Below are 22,777 nucleotides of genomic sequence, written 5' to 3'. Positions count from 1 at the left end.
GTTGAACAGTTGTGTTCTACTTTGAGAATGATGAAACAGCCTGCCTGCCGATCCATCAAACCAATTTTGGATGAACTGTGCCTCGTGTTTAAGGGATAGCGATCGCTAGAGCAATTTCATAATAGCACGTCCAACTGTAAAGAAGAAAAACACATGTTAAATATTTCACAAGGTGGCGCTAATCGTTCATATGCTCAACAAGCAGTGAGGTGGCGCCTGCCTTCACTACAGCTCCAATGTTATATATACTCAGAGGAATTACCACTAGGTCTACTGCCATTATCTTAAAGGGGAAAGACACTAATGAAAGTTGGAAAATAAGTCTGCCTTCACCCTGAGACAGATGTTACCTGGCAGTGTGAAGTCACGCCCGCACATCAGAGTGGCGTTTAGGACATTTACAACATTTGCTAATTTTGTTTGAATGAGTTTGTTTAGTACGGCCAGTCTGGAAACATGGTCATATAATTGTTAGAAATTCATGCATTAATTTGTCTGAAAGTTGTTGTACATGATGTGCAGAGGCTAGAGAAGGGAGAGGCGTTTATTAAATCTCTGGGGCATGATAGGGGCAGGAAAAAGAGCAAGAATGGGCAGATGCAAGAAACTCGTGGTATCATTTCAACGTCATATTCTCCAAGTGCACCCCTTTCCTTTTGTTTTGTTTCCTTTCCTCCCCCCCCCCCCCCTCCTCCTCAAATAGTCCAACAGAGACTTACACTAAAAAGTTACTACACAAATCAAAGATCTAAAATGTGCAAAAATGGAGTTTTAATTTCTTCGAATAAATAGGAACTTGAATGTTTAAACTTGTGCCCTGGGCAGTGGAGTTTCAATATTCAAAAGATCCAAGTCCAGAAACAAAGCAACCAGTCTCCAAACGGTATTATGAAAATGACACAGAGGGCAGCAGTTTTGGTGGCTCGAGATATCATCTGCTCTAACATGTTCCGAGGGCAAACTAAAGTGTTTGTTGTAACTAGCAACAAAAAATAGCTTGGGTATGCAAATCAACACAAGATTAGATTCAGCAGCATCCAAACAGATCAGCCATGTGGGCTGAAAGCACCACTCACTATCCATCTATGCTGCCCGATTACACTTTGGAAGAATGAGAAAGTATTCCAAACCAGCCTTCAGTTCAAGTAACTTTGAGGATTGCACATTTAGTTTCGCATGGCAGAGAAATTAACATTTTATTTTGCAGCAAAATCATTTTGTGCATTGCTAATTCTTAGGGGGGGGGGACATCTCAAAGCTGTACACGTATTAAGCTTTCCCTGTTGGCCTGATGAGATGCAGGGACTTGATACCCACCCAGTGGAGAGAGATTTCAGCATTGACAGGAATGTTCTCAGCAAATTGACCATGGAAAGAAAAAGGTAACTTAGACGGCCAAATCCTTTGGGAGCACGACTGCATGAAGAACTAAGCTGCTGCTGGTGTTGCCAGTAATGTAGATGGGAAGGTCACTCTGGTGAGGCCTGCCATGTAGAAATAGAAAATAAATCTTATCATATCCCCACACAAGCTATTTTGATAATCCCCAATTCACCAATCACAATTCAGGTACTTGGAATGACACCGTTAGAAATACCTGCAACTCCTTGGAAACAAGAAACTGTGGATGCCAGTTTACATTTAAAAAAGTGCTGTAGCAACTCAGCAGCTCAGGCAGCCTCTCTGGTGAACACAGGTGATATTTTGGGGCAGGACTCAGTATTTTCCAGCAAAGTTTAGCATAGGTCTTAAGAAGCAGGCAAGTACCACAAATTAAATTTTTGCCCATCTACCAAGCTGGCAGTTTTTTGTTTCATACTTGGAGTTTGAATTTTCATTTCTAGTCACTAAACAAGTCGTGGGAAAATATTGATAGATCTCATTATTTGTAATATTCAGTCTACTAAAATAACACTTTAAAGCGATCTCGCTAAATAAAGCTACATTTTCCATTACATGACTTCAACCTCACTAACTTTTACATGGTCTTTAGTAATTAGTTTCCTCCAGCCTTACTATGGACTTCCACTGTTCTAGATTTTCTATTTGATACCAGTATTAGGTAAGGATTTGAACATGCTCTGTGCAGTGTGAATTGAAGAAGAACAGGCAAACTGTTTGTACCTCGTTTTGTCTGCGCATTTTTGCAGAGGTAGGTATAATCGGTATAATTTAGTACCATTCCCATCTTGTGACAGTGTTTCTCAGCCACTGAAGTATCTTTGAACCATGGCCATAGTTGTATTGTGGACAAGTAGAGAAGCTGGGGTGATTTCAAACACACAGACAATGGAAGTATTGGTTCATGGAAATGTTGGTCAGAACACTGCAAAGACACCATGCTTCTATTCAATCGGTGATCTGTATTCAGTGGAGGCATTGTTGACCCTGGTTTGACTGAAATACGATATTACTTAACAGAGCAGCATTAAATAAAGTAGGACAGTGTTAGTTTTGCAAACACATAGATCAGGGTTTGAACATTGATTATATTTGTGAATCAAAACAGTATATAGATGAGCAAACCAAGCAGGAAGCAACAACTGCAGCTTTAAACTTCAAAGGGTAAAACACAACTACTTTTTCAGATTTGTATACATATATACAAATGCCAATCTAAATATATAGATTTGACTTGTGCAACAGCAGCTGCACACATCAGGCAGTAACATTTATTGCTCAATGTTTAAACATCCTTGATATATGCAGAGCCAAATGTCAGACTGTGTTGGTGTGTGTATTGCAGCTAAGTGATGCTCAGCTTTCAGAACTGCAGCTCGTTGATTTTAAAGAGTTCTTGTGGACATTTGCACTTCCATCTACCCCAAGCTCTGGTACACGGGAGCTTGGATGGTATCGTGGCAGATTTGCGCTCTCTTGCGCTTACGGGGACCTTTCCCAATACATTTTACAGGCTATTCAATTAGTCCTGGCTGGATGCTGCTTTCCAACCACCTTGTATTCTTCTGGCACATTTGTTACCTGGACAGGTTCAGGGTCGTTCACTTCCTCCTCCACTGGATGCAAGTTATATCACAACACTGCCAAACCGGCAAATAGAGACGACATTAACCCCAAAACTCTTCATTCTGTACAGTTCAGTGCCATTAAATTCTCCTCGGCCACCTGCCAACGTCAAATCAATCTGAAGGGATAAATCCTTTCGACAAATTTAGTATTTCTTTCATTCAAGATTCAGGCCATCAACAGTCCTGATCACAATATTGGTGACACAACACCCTTCACTGCACACTATTGTCATTTAATTGCATTTTATTGATGTTTTAAACCTAAAATGAGCTTTTTCCCCTTCTGCTCTCAACACAAGCACCTCTACTTTTGCATCTCATTTCCACACCATGAAAGATATGAAGTCCCGTGCAGCCCCGATAGTGCAAGACACTTCAACGGTTAAAGTCAGATGTTTTGCAGTCCAAACCCCCCCCACCTCAAAAACGGAGAGTTAAAACAAAAACGCACAAACAAGTTATATATATATATAAAAAATAAAAGTGCATCGAGTGGGCTCAAGTAGGGTGCAGAACTGAACAAGGTTGGATTATACAAATGGCACCGATCATCTTTTGAACGCTCTGCGTGGGTCTCTTCCATTGCTAACAGTGGCAGCTGTTGCGGATCCTTGAGCTGGAGTCATCTGTGGTTGAACTACTGGTCCTCGTCCATTGTTTCTTCCACCACCTGAAAAGTTAGGGTTCTGTTGTTGCGGGTGGCTATTGCCTGAGGGGGGGTGTGTCCCCAGCAATGACGCACTTTGGGGGCCATTTCCTAAACAAAAACGATTGAAACCTTTGACATTAATGTTTTCCTATATCGAGCAAAATACTGTAGATCAACACCATTTCAAGTCACAACACTAACAATGACAAGTTTTAGGTGAAAGCCATATATAGTACACATTACATACAGCTTTGTCACAAGTCATGCCGATCAATCTGCCGTACAATGAAACAAATCATTTTAACATGAAGTGGTGGCAAGAAAGTATTCACTCAAAGGCGGAGTAGTTGACCACATTTAACCCAATGAGATGTGGCATAAAGCCGACTTGATACAGTTTAAAAGCACCGGTGAATAAATTACCTGCCATAGCTCAACTGCTTCAAGTTGAACAAAGTGGTGAGAAGCAAACCCAAGATGTTTAAGGGTTGGTTCTCCAAAAATCCCAGAGTAATTAATTGGATGCACTGTGCCATTTATACTACCAGGGCACAGAAAATCAGAATGTTGAGAGTGAGCAATTCTTTGCAAAGCATGGTGGTAAAAGTATAAAGCATGGAATTGAGAGGTCCCTAACTTAAGTAGTAATACATTCAATTGCTCTACAGACAACACTGTCAATTAAAAAAATTGAGCAAACGTATTGTCACCCCCACATTAAAATTACATTTCTGCTGATGTTTAACAGAAACCCAGTCCAAGGACATTTTATTCCCAAAATTCATTTAAGAAATGTTGTTCAACTCAGATTGCTTTGGCATTTTCAAAAATTATCAATCTTGCTATTACCAGCAAGTGCTCAAATCCTTTAAAACAGTGAAAAATTGATTTTCTGAAATGTTAAGTTCCTGAATTCAACCTACTGAGCAGTGAATTCTGACCACAGACTCAAAGATTCAAGTGGTAGGATCTGGTATGAAACTTTGAAATAATTAGCATACATTACCACCATGCAACAAAATTTGTGATTGAATTTCCAGTTAATCCTATTGTGACTTGTGGAAGCCAAAGAGAAATAATTTGATTTTGGGCCTTCTGCAAGACTGGAACAACATTCCATATCTCCAACTTTTAACCTAAAAATATTAACTGAGTTCTGGAGGCAATGGGGAAAATGAGTCAATTAAGAGCATTTATCCCATAGAATCACCAAGGTTTTAAAAGAGGCATGCATTTTATATAGTGTTTTTCCACAATATTCTACAGCTAATCAAATACTTAGTGTTATTCATTTAAACCTATGCTTTTTTTAGTTTAGAGATACAGCGTGGAAACAGGTCAATCTGCCCACTGGGTCCATGCCCACCAGCGATCCCCTTGCATTAACACTATCCGACACACACTAGGGACAATTTAAAAAAAACATTTACTGCCAATTAACCTACAAACCTGTACCGTCTTTGGAGTGTGGGAAAAAACCGAGATCTCGGAGAAAACCCACGCAGGTCACAGGGAGAAGGTACAAACTCCGTACAGGCAGCACCCGTAGTTGGGATCGAACCCGGGTTTTCAGTGCTGCATTCGCTGTAAGGCAGCAACTTTACCGCTGCGCCACCGCCCCGCATTGTGCAATTTGGTCTTCATACAAATCCTACAAATGCTGATGACCCAAGATTACTCTAAATCAGAACGCTTTAATGAAGTTATCTTTTACACTAATTCTTCAATCCATTTATTAATTCCTCCAGCTTTTGCCAGATGCACATTCTCCTTAATAACCACACCATTCAGAATTCCAAGCACTGGATCCCCCTTTAAACTTCTCGGCTGCCAATTTCACCCATGTCTCTCTACACAATTGAAATTTCTCATCCCCAGAAAACCCTGGTTGGTTTTCGTTAGATGTGATGGTGGGAAGTGTGGACAGTATTCCAGCTGAGGGTCGATACAACTTGTATTGAACAGATCTGCTTTGACAATACACCAACCAGTTTACCTTTATCAATACAAACAATCCAATTTATTCATATAAAAAACTTGTCTCAAACACTTTTGGCCAGCTCCATGCTTCTGCACAAGAAATAATTTTGACCTGGACCAAGTACCTCTCAAGCACAGAAGCAAATGCTTTTTTGGCACATCCTTGTGCCTAAGGGAGGGTTTGTGAAGCCCTAGAGTTTTTTACTATCACCCACTACTTTAAGAGATGCCAAGGCAATTGTAACATTAGCCTCAGAACCCAAATCAAGACAGACAAAGAATTGAGGCAGAGAATGTCTATTAACCGAGTCACACTAGGCTCAATGCAAGAACAGATCCCCTTCCTGACAGCACAATATTGACAGCGAGCTAAACATCTATTACAGTTAAACAGATAGAAGGTGGAATTTTCTGTTACAGTCAAGTTTAAGGACACTTTTCTTTGCTTAGCCACGATGGATCGTTTGGATGAACGTTTTTGTGCAAACTACTAGCTTTCCCTGCAGAACAGATCCAATATCCAGTGACCAACTGGAATTGGCAGCACCACTAAAGGAAAGGGAAACAAGATTGATCTGCATTACGAGCTTACCTGTTTGCATTTGTCCATTTGTGGCCATCTGATTAGCAGAAGAATTGTTTCTATGTTCACTTTGTGCCTTGATAAAAACAGTTAGACATCAAATGAAAGGGTGGAACAACAGAAACAATTAGGAATAAAACCTCCACAGTAAAATAAAATTAATCGATTATCAATTGAGTTTTTTTTAAAGTGATGATCATCATAATATAACATGCTGGACCAACAACACTTACAACTTTGTTTGTTTGGTTCATCTGGTTGAGGTAATCTGGATTTGGTTCACTAAAGTTGGGTACTTCTGAATATACCATACAAAATCTAATGGCAAAAAGAATTTTTTTTAATGTTACAGTTGAAAGTACAAGGACTGGCAATAAGACTAGTTCCTCTCACTTTACTAAATAATGAGCACGTTACACAACTGTGCATATGCAAACAGAAATGTCCATATTTCATAATAATGTGATATTAGAAGCCTAAGCAATGTTAAAGTGCTTCATTTCAGATGAAGGTCATGAAAAAAAATTCCACTACTAAAACTCGCTTCACAGGAGAAAATAAGTGGATGAGATATCCAAAAAAACGAGGACAAATCATATTCTCGCAGAAAACCAAACTCCACTATTTATCACTCAGGAGTTGGTTTCCACACATTATGCTCAGCATGCAATGTCTCCTGACACCAGCTGGGGGCAGAGGGATCAAGTGATATTACACAGGTCCACCAGCAGATGGTGCATTTTCAGAAAGGAGGAAGTCAACCAGCCACCAATGTAGATTTCACAATTGAAGGCAAAATTAGAATCAAAGTCAGGAATCAGTGCCAGGACTATTGCTTTTCAAATGGGAAACTAATAATGTTGGTTTTGCAAACAACAAATCCTAAATCTCCAGATTCAACATTTGGTAGCATTAGGAATTGCAAAAGATGGTGATGAAGAGTAGAACAACTAATATGGAATACACAGAGAAATGTGAACCAATGCTTTTATGATAGGAAGGATGAGAGGTATTGATTAAAGGGTGCTGTTCTAGAACGGGTGCAGGAGTAGATGGACGGTGGTATGGGTGAACAAATTATTGGAAGTGGCAAAGCTAGTTGATAAAGTGGTTCAAAACACACACACAAGTCTGGGCTTTATCAAGGTGACAAAGTATAAACGCAGGGAAGTTATGCTGAACCTTTATAAAATGGTGATCCAGCCTCAAATGGAGTATTAAATTCAGATTTAGTCACTTCATTATAGGATGTGAAGGTATTAAGGTCTTAGAAATTGATAAGCCTGATCCCTGGGCTGATGGGCTGCAGTTGCAAGAGTGGATTCTTTAAGGGCGAGTGTATATACATGCTAAGCAAATATAGATGCTGAGGGACCTACACCGAGTGGATGGTGGAGAGGTTAAGGATCAGAGATTACAAATGTAAAGAGAAGCATGACTGGAATTTGGAAGATAAGACACAAAAAGCTGGAGCAACTCCGTGGGACAGGGAGCATCTCTGGAGAGAAGGAATGGGTGACGTTTCGGGTCGAGACTGAAGAAGGGTCTCGACCCAAAACATCACCCATTCCTTCACTCCAGAGATGCTGCCTGTCCCGCTGAGTTACTCCAGCTTTTTGTGTCTATCTTCGGTTTGTACCAGCATCTGCAGTTCCTTCTTCCACACTGGAATTTGGAATACGCTCCACAGATCTGATGGAGACAGGGTCCACGGTGACTTTGAAGGGGAGCTGGCAAGATTTGTGGTGTTTCATATCCAAGAAGGAAAAAAAAAATCAGGCCCACAGAGAGGAAGCTGAAAGTGTGTTGTTCTGGTAAAGAGCTAGCATTGACATGGGCTGAATGGCCTTCTGTGATGATGATATCACGATTCCATGCTTTGTTTTGCCTTGGGATAAAACTGTACACATCCAACATCCTGCTTGTGGTTGTATATTAATAGATCCCAGTTCACTGCCTGGGACATTAACTTAAATCTCCTAGGAAATGAACCACTGATCGAGCAAATTTTTCTTTCTACAAAAGATTCTACTGCCAAAAAAAAATCACAGCAACCACCGTCATCAGAAAAGTCATGGGTGCAGATGGGCTGAAACGTTCCTTGAAGCATTACTCTCATCCCATTTTTCCCCCCTTTTGTGAATAACACAGAATCTATTAGAATACGACTCTACAGGAAGCAGATAGCTTCTGACATGTTGCCCAAGGGATTATTAAGCAAGTAATAATTAGACAATTAGATACGAGTGCACTGCAAGATTGATACTGTTCTCATTATTCCCCATGGGTACACTGGAGTAATGCTCCGGAAACTATCTCCCTGGGAATTCCTTGTTGTGACATACTTACTCTCCAATTTTTTGAAGATCGCCTCCTCTCCCTGTATATAGCGTCAGGCAATTTTTCCACATTGAAGCATAACTGAAAAAGGCCATAAAGTACACACAATGAGTCACAAGATCCTGCGTTAAATAAAAATGACTGACATTTCTTCCTAAAAAGCACGTGTAGGACACGCACAGAAATTGTACAGGGTGAAAAGATTGCACATTCTGACTACTGGTTTCAGTGCATTGAAACTAGCACCAAAACGAGGCATTTTATCCTCCATGTACATCGGTTTATAATTAAAAAGCCATTACCACCTCCTACCACACGATGGCAGGATAATCTAGTCAAAGGATCTCAGGCACGAGAACAGGCCTGGTTTTGCACTCTTAAAAATCCCCTTCAGAATATACCTCCAAGTGCCACAATGCAGTGGATATTGCCACACTTGGGATTTGCTTGCAACTTGGAATTTTGTTGGTGGAGACCGACCGGAGGACTAAATGTCACTGAAAAGAAGCAGTGGTTAACAGCATTCCTACAAAATCTACATTTCACTTAGGCAGTCCTCGCCTTTCAAGAGGGACAAGGACTCACAAGGATTAGGACTCACTGTGATGGATGTTTCTTTTTTTTTTGTGTGTTGGTTGTTTTACTGCTTTTAATATTGGACTGTGGGTGACTAAATTTCGTCCAAAAAACTTGTTTTTTGGATGACAAATAAAGATATCTTGAATCTTGAATCTCTTGAATCTTGAAGTGTGATTTATTGTATGTCCCAGATAGAACTATGAAATTCTTACTTGCAGCAGCACAACAGAATATGTAAACATAGCACACTGTAAACAGTATAATAAACGAGAGGAAAAAAGTTCAATGTATTTATACACACATACTCACAAATACATATCTATAGATACACACAAAAAAAAACCCAATAGTAGTTACACATTGTGGCTGAGCAGTGCACCATTGATTGAGAGGCAAGGGGAAATTTAAAGACTTGAAATTTAGACCTTGTTTTAAATTAATCACAAATCAGCCGATCTACTTTAAACATACTTTAACGATTCTATTTTAATATCCTATTTTCAAACCTACCTTTTAGAATCACTACAATCTTTTAAACAGTGAGGCAATACAAATTCGAGCAAAACAGAGGATGGATTTCAAAGGCAAAGCAGTACAAAGCAGTGGTAGCAGCCGGGACCACTGAAAACTACCCCAGGCAGTCAATGGGTTACCTTGTAGGTCAAGAGAAGGCTGCAAGTACTGGCAAAGGGAAACATTATTTTTGATATCGAGTGCAGTAAAGAACAGATTAGGACATCTTGTTCCTAGAATCATAGAACACACAATACCTTTAAATAAGCAAAGGAGACAGATTAAAGGAAATGTATACATAAACATTTGGGGAAATAAGAGATAGAGGAATAGGTCAAAGGGTAAAGTAAATACGTTTTTGTTAAATAACTTGCAAAAGCCGAGTATGGGCCATGTGCCAAGTTGTAATTTCTATGAAATCTCTCTGTACTTCTCCCCTCAGAAACTATGTGGAGAACAGTACCCTTCAGCCATTTGTGCATGCTCTCGAGTCACTACACAACTCAAGCATGTGGGTCAAAGCAAGTCCCATCTTGTTATCCCATTATGGCACACACCTTTAAAGTTCCAAACAAACCCCATCACATTTGAAATAAGATATCAGAATGAAATTGGCATTTGCCTTTTAGCTCTGGAGTTTTAGATGTGGAGTCAAACCAGGGAAGTTATTGCCACTTCATTTCAGGAAAGTCAAGAGGGTTTTTTTCTGTACTATATATGGGAGATTTGCCGTGTAAAAATCCCAACTAGTTTAGCAGCTTGACTTAGAAACCCAATGCCAAACTATACTGGGAACAAATGACGCGACTAAAATTCCATGCCCAAGGATTGTTAAAAGCAACAAAATGAGGTCATTGCGACACTGTGATTACATTTGTGGACCAGTGTTTAGAGGGCTGCCCTGTTGATCTGGCGACATTCAAACTCCACCATAACAGCCAGGTTACCAGTAAATCCTATCATCAGTAACAACAAATTCCCTGATTGTTGCACTGTCTGGTTTGTGATTACCCTTAGTTGCCGAACCCATATGTGACTCAGAGGCCAAGTAACCGGGTTGATTCTTATCCTCCGGCACATTACCCAGTTCAGGGACCATTAAACAACGCGACTTCAAAACTTGCTGCAAATTATTAGTGTACTATCTATCATTTTGTTTTTCATTGCATGCATTAACTTAAACATTGCCATTCATGGAGGTTCTCTCCCATCCCCCCAGAGTTAATCTCTCCACAATTAGGCCATTAACTCTGATAGAATTACTCAATCCCAGTACAAATCAACAACAATCACTCGCATTTACTCGTGACAACAGAAGTGGGGAATTTAGGACAAACATGATGGTTCTTGGCAACTACTTTAATTCCAATTCCCCTCTCATTTAGATAGAATCGATTTATTTCAAAATTAGAAAGGAGCAACACATTTGTAGAGTTGCTGCCTTACTGTGCCAGAGACCCGGGTTCGATCCTAACCACGGGTGCTGTCTGTAAAGTGTTTGTACATTCTCCCAGTGATTGTGTGTGATTTCTCCAGGTGCTCCGGTTTTCTCACACATTCCAAAGACGTACAGGTTTGTAAGACAATCGACTTCTTTAAATTGTCCCAAGTGTGTAGGATAGAACTAGTGTACGGGTAATCGCTGGTCGGCACGGACTCGGTGGGCCGAAGGGCCTGCTTCCACGCTGTATCTCTAAACTAAACCAAAACTAAGCTTAGGTGCCAAATGAAGATCGGCCAGGTGGGACATAAACGAGAGAACCAAAAATAGTATTCATATATTTTTTATGACATGTAGAAAATTTCTGGTCTGGAAAGAAAACCCGCTAACAGTGCATGAGAGGCAAATGTGTCAAAATGCAAAGCAGCAAAGAGGAAACAATGTGACTTGCAATACTGTGCAGTAAGTAACCCACACGCACACCAAGTGACGTCAGGAAGAATCATTTCCTGCCTCCCCCATTCGTCTTAGCGTCATGCTAAAACTTACTTCCTTTGCATTCAGGCCAAGAGTGGAAAAAAAGCAATTCTATTCACCATACTGGGGCCTGGGCATAGGAAAACATCTTGTGAATTGGCAAGCCTCCCGGGGCCACAAATGCGACAAGGAAGTCCCTTTCCTGAGGAATCTAAAGTGAGCAGTAGATGTATTGGCACTAGAACAGTGAAACTACTTGATAACTCCAGTTTCTGACTGACTAATGTGCCCGATTTAATTGAAAGATCTTGCAGAAAAACTGGTTCTTCGGCTCAACGAGTCCACGCTGACCATCGATCACCCACTCCAGACACAATTTACAGAGGCCTGCTCATCTTTGGGATGCGGGAGGAAAACAGAGCACCCAGAGGAAACTTATGCCATCACAGGAAGAACTTGCAAACTCCAGATAGACGACACCAGAGGTCAGCATCGATCTGGAATCTCTGGTGCTGTGAGGCAGCAGCTCGACCAGCTGTGCTGCATTTTCAAGATAGCGATGGGTAAACCTCCATCCACATGAAACAAAGACATGCAATCATAAGCATCACTGTCATACACAACAAGGGCTGATGTAGGCCCAACTGCTGTCCTGCTTAACTATAATGCTTTGTATTACAATAAACATATTTCCCACCTGAAACCCAGGTGATTTGACTAGCAATGAAGAAAAGCAGCAGAGGGCAAGGAAGGACAATTAATAATCAGCAATGCGGTTCAAATGGCAGTGGCTTGGAAAATAGACCAGCGATGCCATCATCAGTTGCAAAGACTTATTTAATTTAGTGATACAGCATGGAAACAGGCCCTTCAGCCCACCGAGCCCATGCCGGCCAACAATCACCTATGCACTAGTTCTATCGTATACCCTAGGAACAATCTACAGAACCCAATTAACCTACAAGTCTGCACGTCTGGAATGTGAGGGGAAACCGGAGCATCCGGAGAAAAACCCACACGATCACGGAGAACGTACAAACTCCGTACAGACAGCACCTGTAGTCAGGATCGAACCCGGGTCTCTGGCACTGTAAGGTAGCATCTCCACTGCTGCACTAGCAGCCACCCTATATCTAAAAAAAAAATAAAGGTGGACTATTGGACTAAACATACTATGTAGAAATTTCTCAGAAGTGATGATTAATGCCTCTTATCATGATGTAAGCAACTCGATTTTAATCTGTCAATGGTTTGGTCTGAAGGGTCTCGGACTACTTTTCTCCAGAGTTACTCCAGCTTTTTGTGCATCTTCATTCTAGAAAGACACACTGTTAAGTTAATTCTAAGGCTGAAATAAAGCCAGTCAGGGCAGGTATCCTGACAAATCAGTCTTGGATGCACACTACTTTAACTGGCAACAAATTTCACTTACAAGTAGCCACTTCCAATGCTGCAAATAAACCAGACCAGGTTTAGATTTTTTTTTTTTTGCACCTTCATATAGCAGCAGATTATCCAATTATACATTCCGATCATAGTTTGATATTGTAACCCATCATTGGAATGTTATCTCATGGAATCCACCAGATTTATATTTCAAAACATACAGGGCGGGTTTTAGAAGTTCCTTAAACAATAAATCCTCAATAATGAATGCCAAAGTACCATAAATTGCAGAAATCTGAGGATAAACTATACAGCAGACACTCTTTCACTCAGCATTTGGAGAGAAAAGCTTCATTGGCATTTTTGAAACAGATTTGCTTTTAGTTATAGATTTTGGTATTGTTTTTACATTTCTCCCCGCTGGGCACAAGTTGACTCGGTGGTTAACTGAAAATCTCCTCTTCACTGCAATGAGATGAGATTGTGTTGTATTCTCAACACAATTAGCAACATGGCCTAGCAGTTCTATGAACTGCTCAAGTAGAAACAAATAGATGTGCATGATGTGAAGCTGAACAACCGTTTTTAGTCCATTTAAGCATAATTCTGAATATCCACCATTCTAACTCAGGGTTTGTACATTGCCTTTTATGCCTGTCGCTGTAAGATGACTTGTAGGGAATCTGAACAAAGGATAAACTCATAGGAAATGAAATCAGGCTCAAACATTATGGGAACCAGAAGGCAGGATTTGTTTTGGAAGGCACAGAGCGTCTCAAGAGGTCAGAATGTAGACTGTCTAGATAGATTAAAGAAAGAAACAAGTAGATCAGTTACAGGAACAGTAAATACATGCTAACACCCAAGAACTGATGAGGCTGGATAAAAATTAGATGGCTTCCATCAAGGCAAGAGTGGAAGCACATCCAGGACTTGATATCGACAGGCATCAATTCAGTATGAAAATTAAGGGTCTAACTTCTAGTCAAAAATAATAATAGGCAAGGCATTAATAGGCATAAAATAATAGGCACGGCATATTAAGGCAAGACATGTAAATTGACTAACAAAGTGAAGCTAAGGAGCATCACAAATTGTCTATTCCACTGCCTTGCTATTACTTTCAATTCAGTCAATCAACCTGCAGTACTGCAAAACTTGCTGCAGGCAGTTTGAGTTGGTATGTACCATCCAAAATATGCTGAGTCTGAAGAAGGGTCTCGACCCGAAACGTCACCCATTCCTTCTCTCCTGAGATGCTGCCTGACCTGCTGAGTTATCCAGCATTTTGTGAATAAATACCTTCGATTTGTACCAGCATCTGCAGTTATTTTCTTATATATCCAAAATACGCTTGGTGATAATTTAACATGGTATGTTGGCATTCATAGCGAGGGGATTTGAGTATAGGAGCAGGGAGGTTCTGCTGCAGTTGTACAGGGCATTGGTAAGACCACACCTGGAGTATTGCGTACAGTTTTGGTCTCCTAATCTGAGGAAAGACATTCTTGCCATAGAGGGAGTACAGAGAAGGTTCACCAGATTGATTCCTGGGATGGCAGGACTTTCATATGAAGAAAGACTGGATAGACTCGGCTTGTACTCGCTGGAATTTAGAAGATTGCGGGGGGATCTTATAGAAACTTACAAAATTCTTGAGGGGTTGGACAGGCTAGATGCAGGAAGATTGTTCCCGATGTTGGGGAAGTCCAGAACAAGGGGTCACAGTTTAAGGATAATAGACAATAGACAATAGGTGCAGGAGTAGGCCATTCAGCCCTTCGAGCTCTTTTAGGACCGAGATGAGAAAGTTTTTTTTCACACAGAGAGTGGTGAATCTGTGGAATTCTCTGCCACAGAAGGTAGTTGAGGCCAGTTCATTGGCTATATTTAAGAGGGAGTTAGATGTGGCCCTTGTGGCTAAAGGGATCAGGGGTTATGGAGAGAAGGCAGGTACGGGATACTGAGTTGGATGATCAGCCATGATCATATTGAATGGCGGTGCTGGCTCGAAGGGCCGAATGGCCTACTCCTGCACCTATTTACTATGTTTCTATGCCATTATCTCAGGCACAAATGAGCAACAGGTAAGCAAGCTTCTTTACGTTGTACCTTTTTCCATCATAGCAACTTAAGAGACAAATCCTTACTTCTCCATTGTCCCTTGCTGTCTGATTTAATACAGTCACTGCGAGAGTACAATTATATCTGATTGGTTATTTGTTACCCATTAAAGCTGTAGATGCCCCTTTGTACACGCTTTATGGCCAGGCACTTAAAGGGCAACCTCTTCCACACTTTCTTATTCCATAGCTGAAGAAAACCTTCAGATATCCGCACCCAGCACGATTTGTGACAACGAGTCAAAAGTAATGGTGGGGAGGCAAAGTTGTATGTTTGCATACATTTTAAATGCATTCCCATGGGCAAGAAGGAATTGTGCGGCACACTTAAAGGTGATCACAATTGTAAACACGGTCAGTGAGGAGATACCAGCCATGTTGGCACGTACTTAAATAAAATAGGATAGGCTGCTGATAGCAAATTAAACAAAAGTCTCACATCAATTTAGTTTCTACTTTAGTGTCTGAAGGGATACAGTGAATGGTATTCAAGGAAGGTATCACAAAATGCTGGAGTAACTCAGCAGGTCAGGCAGCATCTCGGAGAGAGGGAATGGGTGACGTTTCGGCTCGAGACCCTTCCTCAGACTGAAGATGGTATTCAAGGAAGTGCATTCTGTGTTCCAACAGTCACATCCCAAAAGTACCTCCAGCAATGCTCTGGCTCAATCCCAACATTAATGGTGGTGCACCATCTCCTTGAAAAAACAACAAAGGTCATCCCAGTACAGATGGGTAGAGATGCACATCAAGTAACAATGAGGAATAGCAATGTATTTCCACACCAAGATGGCGCCTGAATTGAAGGAATTCAAGGGAGAAAAAAAAATTTGGGTGAACAAATGGAAGCCAAACTGAATTTGAAGGAAGATTTCCTAGGCTGTTTACTGTTCACATATAAAATAACTCCGCTGTATCAGTGGGTCACTGAATAATTGAACCTAGTTGACTAAACTTACCCCAGTGGCCAGTGCAGGTATAAATCGCCTTCAAGAGCTGATTTTTGTGCACTGATCCAGGGATGAATGCCTATGCTGAGACCCAGTCTGCCAACACTCACATGATCTTTGAAATCGGTTGGAGGAACACAGATCCGGTTGACACTGTCCAGCTGTGTGCGATCAGCTCACAGTTGAAGTATTACCAGCCTTTCAAAGAAGACAGTACCAGTTGGTGATGAGTGGCCAAAACCTCCATAATTTTCATTAGTATATTTGTTTTACACCAGGGCTATTCTAACGCTGAATTTTGCACGAGTCGTGTCATTCAAACAAGCTATTGCTCAACCTCAAATGCCTCACCCCATTCCACACCGATGAAGCAACCTTTAATAAGTGGAGATAGGATGCATTTATGGTATGGTTGCCATTTTACAAAAATGCGTTTTTTTCCCCTAAGGTTACACTGTGACTGTGTTGTGACTGTTATTTTTTTTTTAAATTCACATTAGCTCTAAGGAAATTGGAAATTAGCTGTTATCACTCAAGTTCAGGTAATGTCAGCTACCCGCTGACCATATTCGACGTACCCTCTTGTCAAGCGAATGATATCCCCGGGCTGTATTAGACCTCCAACCTCATCCCAAACTGAAATTGTGATGCTGCCAGTCTTATCAGCTACTTTGCACGACCTCACTTCATGCCCATCTTTAGTTTTGGTAACTCGACCTGCACAGAGTGAATAAAAACAGACCATAATTAGTTCCAGCAGGGAACGTTGACAAATCTGCAGAGAAGTGCAGTGAACTGCACCAGAAGTAAAACTCACAATTAAAAGAAAATTGAAGACGTCGCTTTCACAAGAAACTGACCTGCGCCTCACTAGCATTTTAAAAGGGGCTTTTAAGCTGCCTTGGGTCACTTTCAAGTGACTTTTTTTTTTAACCCCTTCATAACCACGGTGTCTTAGGTCTTTAAAGAAACTTCCATTATATTTGATTTTGTCATTATTCAAAACGATTTTTTTTTTAAAATAAAAGAACTTACTCTCGTTTCAGGGCTGGAGGAGCCCCTACCTAACTTACCTATTTCCAGAACAATAAAGACGACATTTAAATTTTTCATTCCTGGCTTAATGTCTTTTACAAATGCGTATGTGTCGTTGGCCAAGCTCATGGTGCTGGGGTAAAATTTCGGACGGGTACAGCAAAACAACGCATCACTTGGGGGAGAGGGACGAGGGGAGCGTGTAGGGGACGCCGGGCGAGCTGGCCGAAGCCCCCGGCTCACTGAGCAGCGCAGGCGGCGGCTGTTGCTGCTGCTACTAGCGCTACCACTGCTGCCTCGCCTCTCACAGCAGAGAGAGAGAGAGAGAGAAACAAAACTTCCGCAGATTAAAAGTCCCCTTTGGTGACAAATCCACTTAATGTTTCCCCCCCTTTGATTCTCAACCCAGTGAGTTCCGAAAGAGGAAAAAAAAACTAAAGTCAAGAGATTTTGTATTGTTGAAAACGAACACTAACTCCCACTTGTTTTTTGTTGTTGCAGTGATGGCCCACAAATATAGGGGTGTATTGCACACTTCAGACTCTCTTCTCTCTACTGGCGAAACAAAAAGCCTTATTTTTAATTAACTGGTTAACGTCAGGGTTAATCCCCGCAGTCGTAATTAGAATCAGGGGGTTATTGAGTGCCCGGTTCCCCAATGCCTCTCTCTGCTGAGCTTGCTCTCTCGCACACACACAAAAGCCCACACCACGCAAACATGCGCTCGCACCGCCTTTTATAGCCCTCTGCGCTTATTTGCGGCAGTCGTGAAACTGCATCCACGTCCCCACCCTGTCTCCTCCTCCTCCTCCACCTCCCCCTCCCTCCATTCCTTCCACAACATGCCCGACCTCTCGGAAAGGAAGGGGTGAGAAATCGAATTCTCCACCTGGAAAATATCCTGGCATTGAGCCCGAGCTGCGTGGTTTGATTTTTTTTTTAAAGAGCATTTTTATTTGCAGAAATAAAGGCGACTTTGGGAAATGAACGCTGTTGGTCGGCTCCTGTGTTGTGTGTGAGCAACTGTAGCAATCTTGTAACAACTGTAGCAGTTTGCGTGCAAGGCGGGTCGCTGATAGGCGGCTCAGTGTCTGCATGTTGCAAACCATTGTCGCCGGGTTCCAGGGTAGGGGCTCCACTCATCGCTGGCGTCTGCTCCTCACCTCAATGCAGTTTTACTACAAAAATGTTACATTGCATATGTGGGAAGGAACTGGCTGCAGATGCCGCTTTAAACCGAAAGACCTGGAGTAACTCAGCGGCATCTCTGGAGAGAAGGAACGGTCTCGTCCCGAAACGTCACCCCATTCCTTCTCTCCAGAGATATAAGAAAATAATTGCAGATGCTGGTACAAATCGAAGGTATTTATTCACAAAGTGCTGGAGTAACTCAGCAGGTCGGGCAGCATCTCGGGAGAGAAGGAATGGGTGACGTTTCGGGTCGAGACCCTTCTTCAGACCTGCTGAGTTACTCCAGCACTTTGTGAATAAATACCTTCTCTCCAGAGATGTTGCCTGCACCGCTGACTCACACCAGCATTTTGTGTGTTACCTTCGGTTGTATTGCCTGTGACGGCTGGGACCATTTGCGTTGAGATTCGCCGTCCCCCAGCTCGACAAAGGCCTTCTCTGCACCGTCATCAGATTAAAAAAATAATCCCTCTTTTTAAAAAAAAAATTATTTATCAGGGTCGTTAGCTTTTATTACCACAGAAGGTAGTAAATCTGGGTAGTTGTTGAATCCACGGAGAAAAGAAAAGATCAAATCGCTGAGGCTAGTAATTTTTTTAAAAATTGCTTCTTGTAGTTTATAACATTTTCTTTCATTAACTACCTTATTCTCTGCTAGACGAGCAGAGACTAGTCTATCCAGCCGAGTTTAGTTTGGAGTTTAAACTAGGCTGGATAGACTAGTCCAGGAGAGAATAATGAAGCCAATGTTACAGTCTAGTTCAGAGACTCCAGCATGGAAATCAGCCCCTTGGGCCCACCAAATCCATGTCGGACCGGTTCTATGTTATCTCACCTCATCCACTCCCGACACACTAGGGACAATTTTACAGAGGCAAATTAACCTACAAATCTGCATGTGTTTAGAATGTGGGAGGAAACCGGAGACCCACGCGGTCGCAGGGAGAACGTGCAATCTACACAGTCGGCACCCAAAGTGAGGGTCGATCCCAGGTCTGGCAGCAACTTGCACCAGCCGAATTTTACCCAGTGAATTCTCTATAAGTTAAGGAAATTGAGGCAGACGCTCTGTGTTGGGCCAATGCCACCTGACCTGGGGGTTGCTGGGGTTATGCAGCCCAGAAGAGAAGGCAGGGGATGTGGGCTTTAAGCTCATTTCAGGCATGGTACAAATGGAATTCTTGATCTCATTTTATCATATCATATCATATCATATATATACAGCCGGAAACAGGCCTTTTCGGCCCTCCAAGTCCGTGCCGCCCAGCGATCCCCGCACATTAACACTATCCTACACACTAGGGACAATTTTTACATTTACCCAGCCAATTAACCTACATACCTGTACGTATATTGTCATTGAATTGAATTGAATACTTCATTGTCACATGTGATAAGTTACAGTGAATTTTCTTTGCTTGCATATGCAAAGTATGCAAATAGTCACCACATAAAGGGCACTGACAAAGTTGCAAAGTACCCCTGCCATGTCCACCTTTGTTCTCCCCTCCCTCCCCTTTCCCCCCCATCCCATACCCCCCCCCCCCCCCAACAGTCCCACCACGCTGGATTCTCCTTTGTTCTTCCACCCTCACGCTCCACACACTGATTTTCCCCCCACACAGCCCCGCTGCCATTCAATTTAATCGGCTGAAGCCTAATATGTAGCAACATGACTTCCTTGGAACGTTCTGGAGGCAGTATAAAAAGATAACGCCGGCAAATTTGTTTAACGAGGTCAAACCAGTCACTGAAAAATACCTTCAGACCTTCTACCTGCCTGTCTTTCCTCTTACATTGATATATTTTCATAACCTTGGGACATTTTGAAATGTTTGAGAAGCAATAAAATAGTTTACAAGCATAATTCCAGGCGCACATTTATTGTGATATAAAAGACTGCAAGTGCAAAAATTTTGAGGAAAAGAAAAATGCCTTCAGTGCCCAGAATTTCAGTCAACATCCGTGGAGAGAAATGGACAGACAACACTTCAGGTCAGATCCCTTCTGCAGGCCTGGGATGTGGTGGAGAAAGAGTAAAGAGTGTCAACACCGTCAACGAAAAGAGAGGTGTAGCTGGGGCTTGTGTTGGAGGGGTGAGATGGGTCATTAGTGGGAGGGCAATGGTACCTAGCCAAAGAAATAGGTGCAGAGGCAACAAAAGAGGAGCTCTACGTCATAGTGGGCTTGGACCCCATTGAAGTGTTGGCCTTGCCGACGGGTCCTGGCCCAGTCTGAAGATGGGTCTCGACCCGAAACGTCACCCTTTCTTTCTCTCCAGAGATGCTGCCTGTCCAGCTGATTTACTCCAGCATTTTGTGCCTGACTTTGTTCTTCGGTTAAGTTACTGGTCTAGTATTTCAATGCCTGCACCATTGATTGAGGGACGTGTGTTCCAACCTCACGACAGTGAATTTAAATTTGAATAATTAGAGCAGGAATTTGGAAAAAAAAGGTCATATGATCATCATAAAGGTCTTATGATCATCATAAACCATTTCACTACACTGACATAGAGAAAAAAAAGTTTTCACTGATGTCCTTATCTGGAGCAGGAAATTTGTTGACTATACTCAGTCATAAGGTCATAAGGAATAGGAATAGAATTAGGCCATTCGGCCCATCAAGTCTACTCCGCCATTCAGTCATGGCTGATCCATCTCTCCCTCCTAACCCAATTCTCCTGCCTTCTCCCCATACCCTCGGACACCCGTACTAATCAAGAATCTATCTATCTCTGCCTTAAAAAAATATCCGCTGTCTTGGCTTCCACAGCCTTCTGTGGCAAAGAATTCCACAGATTCTCCACCCTCTGACTAAAGAAATGGATGGTTGTGATGGCAACCACATCCTGTGAATAAATAAAATAATTGAAAAGATAAGAGTCGAATTGTGCATGGCATAAATTAAGCTTAAGGATGATCATTTAATCTATTTACTTTGACAGATGAACGTTAAACAAAGTGAGTTAAACATAAGAGGCTAGACAGGATCTCACTTGAATGACAGCATTTCAGACTTTCTCAATGTGGGTCTGAAATGCCAATGTTTTGCCAAATGTTCAAGTCTCAGGAGTGGGATTTGATCCCACACATTCCACCTCAAAGGTGAGATGCTGTGAGTGAGACACAGTTGACATTTGAGCTTCGTGAGCTCAGTGAACGTCAAGGCCAGCAACCCGGGAATACAGCTTTGCAATTTCCTTCACTATTACACTCAGAGATGGATATCAAGTGGCACGGTGGCGCAGCGGTAGAGTTGCTGTCTTACAGCGCCAGAAACCCAGGTTCAATACTGACTATGGGTGCTGTCTGTACGGAGTTTTTACCCCCTGACTCCGCTATCCTTAAGAGCTCTATGTAGCTCTCCCTTGAATGCATTCAGAGAATTGGCCTCCACTGCCTTCCGAGGCAGTGAATTCCACAGATTTACAACTCTCTGACTGAAAAAGTTTTTCCTCATCTCCGTTCTAAATGGCCTACCCCTTATTCTTAAATGGCCTCTGGTTCTGGACTCCCCCAACATTGGGAACATGTTTCCTGCCTCTAACATGTCCAACCCCTTAATAATCTTACATGTTTCGATAAGATTCCCTCTCATCCTTCTAAATTCCAGTGTATACAAGCCTAGCCGCTCCATCCTTTCAACATATGACAGTCCCGCCATTCCGGGAGTTAACCTAGTAAACCTACGCTGCACGCCCTCAATAGCAAGAATATCCTTCCTCAAATTTGGCTTCTGTAAATTGTCTCTGGTGTGTAGGATAGAACTAGTGTTGGTCAGCGTGGACTTGGTGGGCTGAAGGGCCTGTTTCCGTGTTGTATCTCTAAACTAAACAGTTAAGTTTAGTTGCAAGACCATCAATTCAGCGCAAGTTGCTTCTTAGGTCTCCCCCAAATCTATTGGTCTCAGTATAGTGAGATGTCCCGAGGAAAGTGCTGCCGATTTGCCCAGTCCAGTCTTCGGGAGTACGTGCTGAGGGCCACATAGAAGCTTGTTGCAGCCAACGGGAAGGGTCTGGGAGGGAGGACTGTAGTCTAGGGTCCTTCTGCTGCTGGACATTGAGGGGCTGAGTCTAAAGGGGACCCCCCTAAAGCAACAAAACGGATTTCACCTCAGGGGGCCACATGATTGGGAAGTGCTTGCAACTGTTTTGCATAAAAACAGTTGCAAGCGCTACTGAGTTTGACACTATTAAATGTACATACATTAAAAACGTATGAAGAGTGTACGGTTTATGTTTTCGTCTATATTTTTTTGTACACTGAATAAAATTTATTTTTGAAATTAAAAATAATCTATTACGTGTACTGCATGCCACGGTGGCCTGCATTAGTTCATTCACAAAATGCTGGAGTAACTCAGCAGGTCAGGCAGCATCTCGGGAGAGAAGGAATGGGCGACATTTCGGGTCGAGTCCCTTCTTCAGACTGATGTCAGGGGGGCGGGACAAAGGAAGGATATAGGTGGAGACAGGAAGATAGAGGGAGATCTGGGAAGG

At 42.1% G+C, this 22,777-nt stretch overlaps 1 protein-coding gene across 1 annotated transcript; it reads right to left on the bottom strand.

Moving 5' to 3' along the window:
* Positions 1 to 859: 859 nt before the first annotated feature.
* On the bottom strand, positions 860 to 17,769 carry LOC144596322 (SOSS complex subunit B2-like). Its single transcript, XM_078404571.1, has 6 exons — positions 17,124 to 17,769; positions 16,629 to 16,767; positions 8,591 to 8,662; positions 6,475 to 6,559; positions 6,251 to 6,317; positions 860 to 3,786 (listed from the first exon to the last, which is right to left on the bottom strand). The coding sequence occupies exons 1-6, from the start codon at positions 17,212 to 17,214 to the stop codon at positions 3,578 to 3,580; spliced, it is 663 nt and encodes a 220-aa protein (XP_078260697.1). The 5' UTR covers positions 17,215 to 17,769; the 3' UTR covers positions 860 to 3,577.
* Between the last annotated feature and the right edge of the window lie 5,008 nt (positions 17,770 to 22,777).

The sequence above is a fragment of the Rhinoraja longicauda genome, chromosome 8 (genome assembly GCF_053455715.1).
Source record: "Rhinoraja longicauda isolate Sanriku21f chromosome 8, sRhiLon1.1, whole genome shotgun sequence".
Taxonomy (NCBI): domain Eukaryota; kingdom Metazoa; phylum Chordata; class Chondrichthyes; order Rajiformes; family Arhynchobatidae; genus Rhinoraja; species Rhinoraja longicauda.
This window is presented reverse-complemented; position numbering and strand designations above follow the sequence as displayed.

What these genes read in the sequence shown, in the direction of transcription:
- LOC144596322 (XM_078404571.1), bottom strand. Translation starts at nt 17,214, where the DNA reads ATGAGCTTGGCCAACGACACATACGCATTTGTAAAAGACATTAAGCCA. An exon ending in CTTTATTGTTCTGGAAATAG is followed by an intron (nt 16,768 to 17,123) that starts GTAAGTTAGGTA and finishes CACTCTGTGCAG; the next exon opens with GTCGAGTTACCAAAACTAAA. An exon ending in TGAACCAAACAAACAAAGTT is followed by an intron (nt 6,318 to 6,474) that starts GTAAGTGTTGTT and finishes GTTTTTATCAAG; the next exon opens with GCACAAAGTGAACATAGAAA.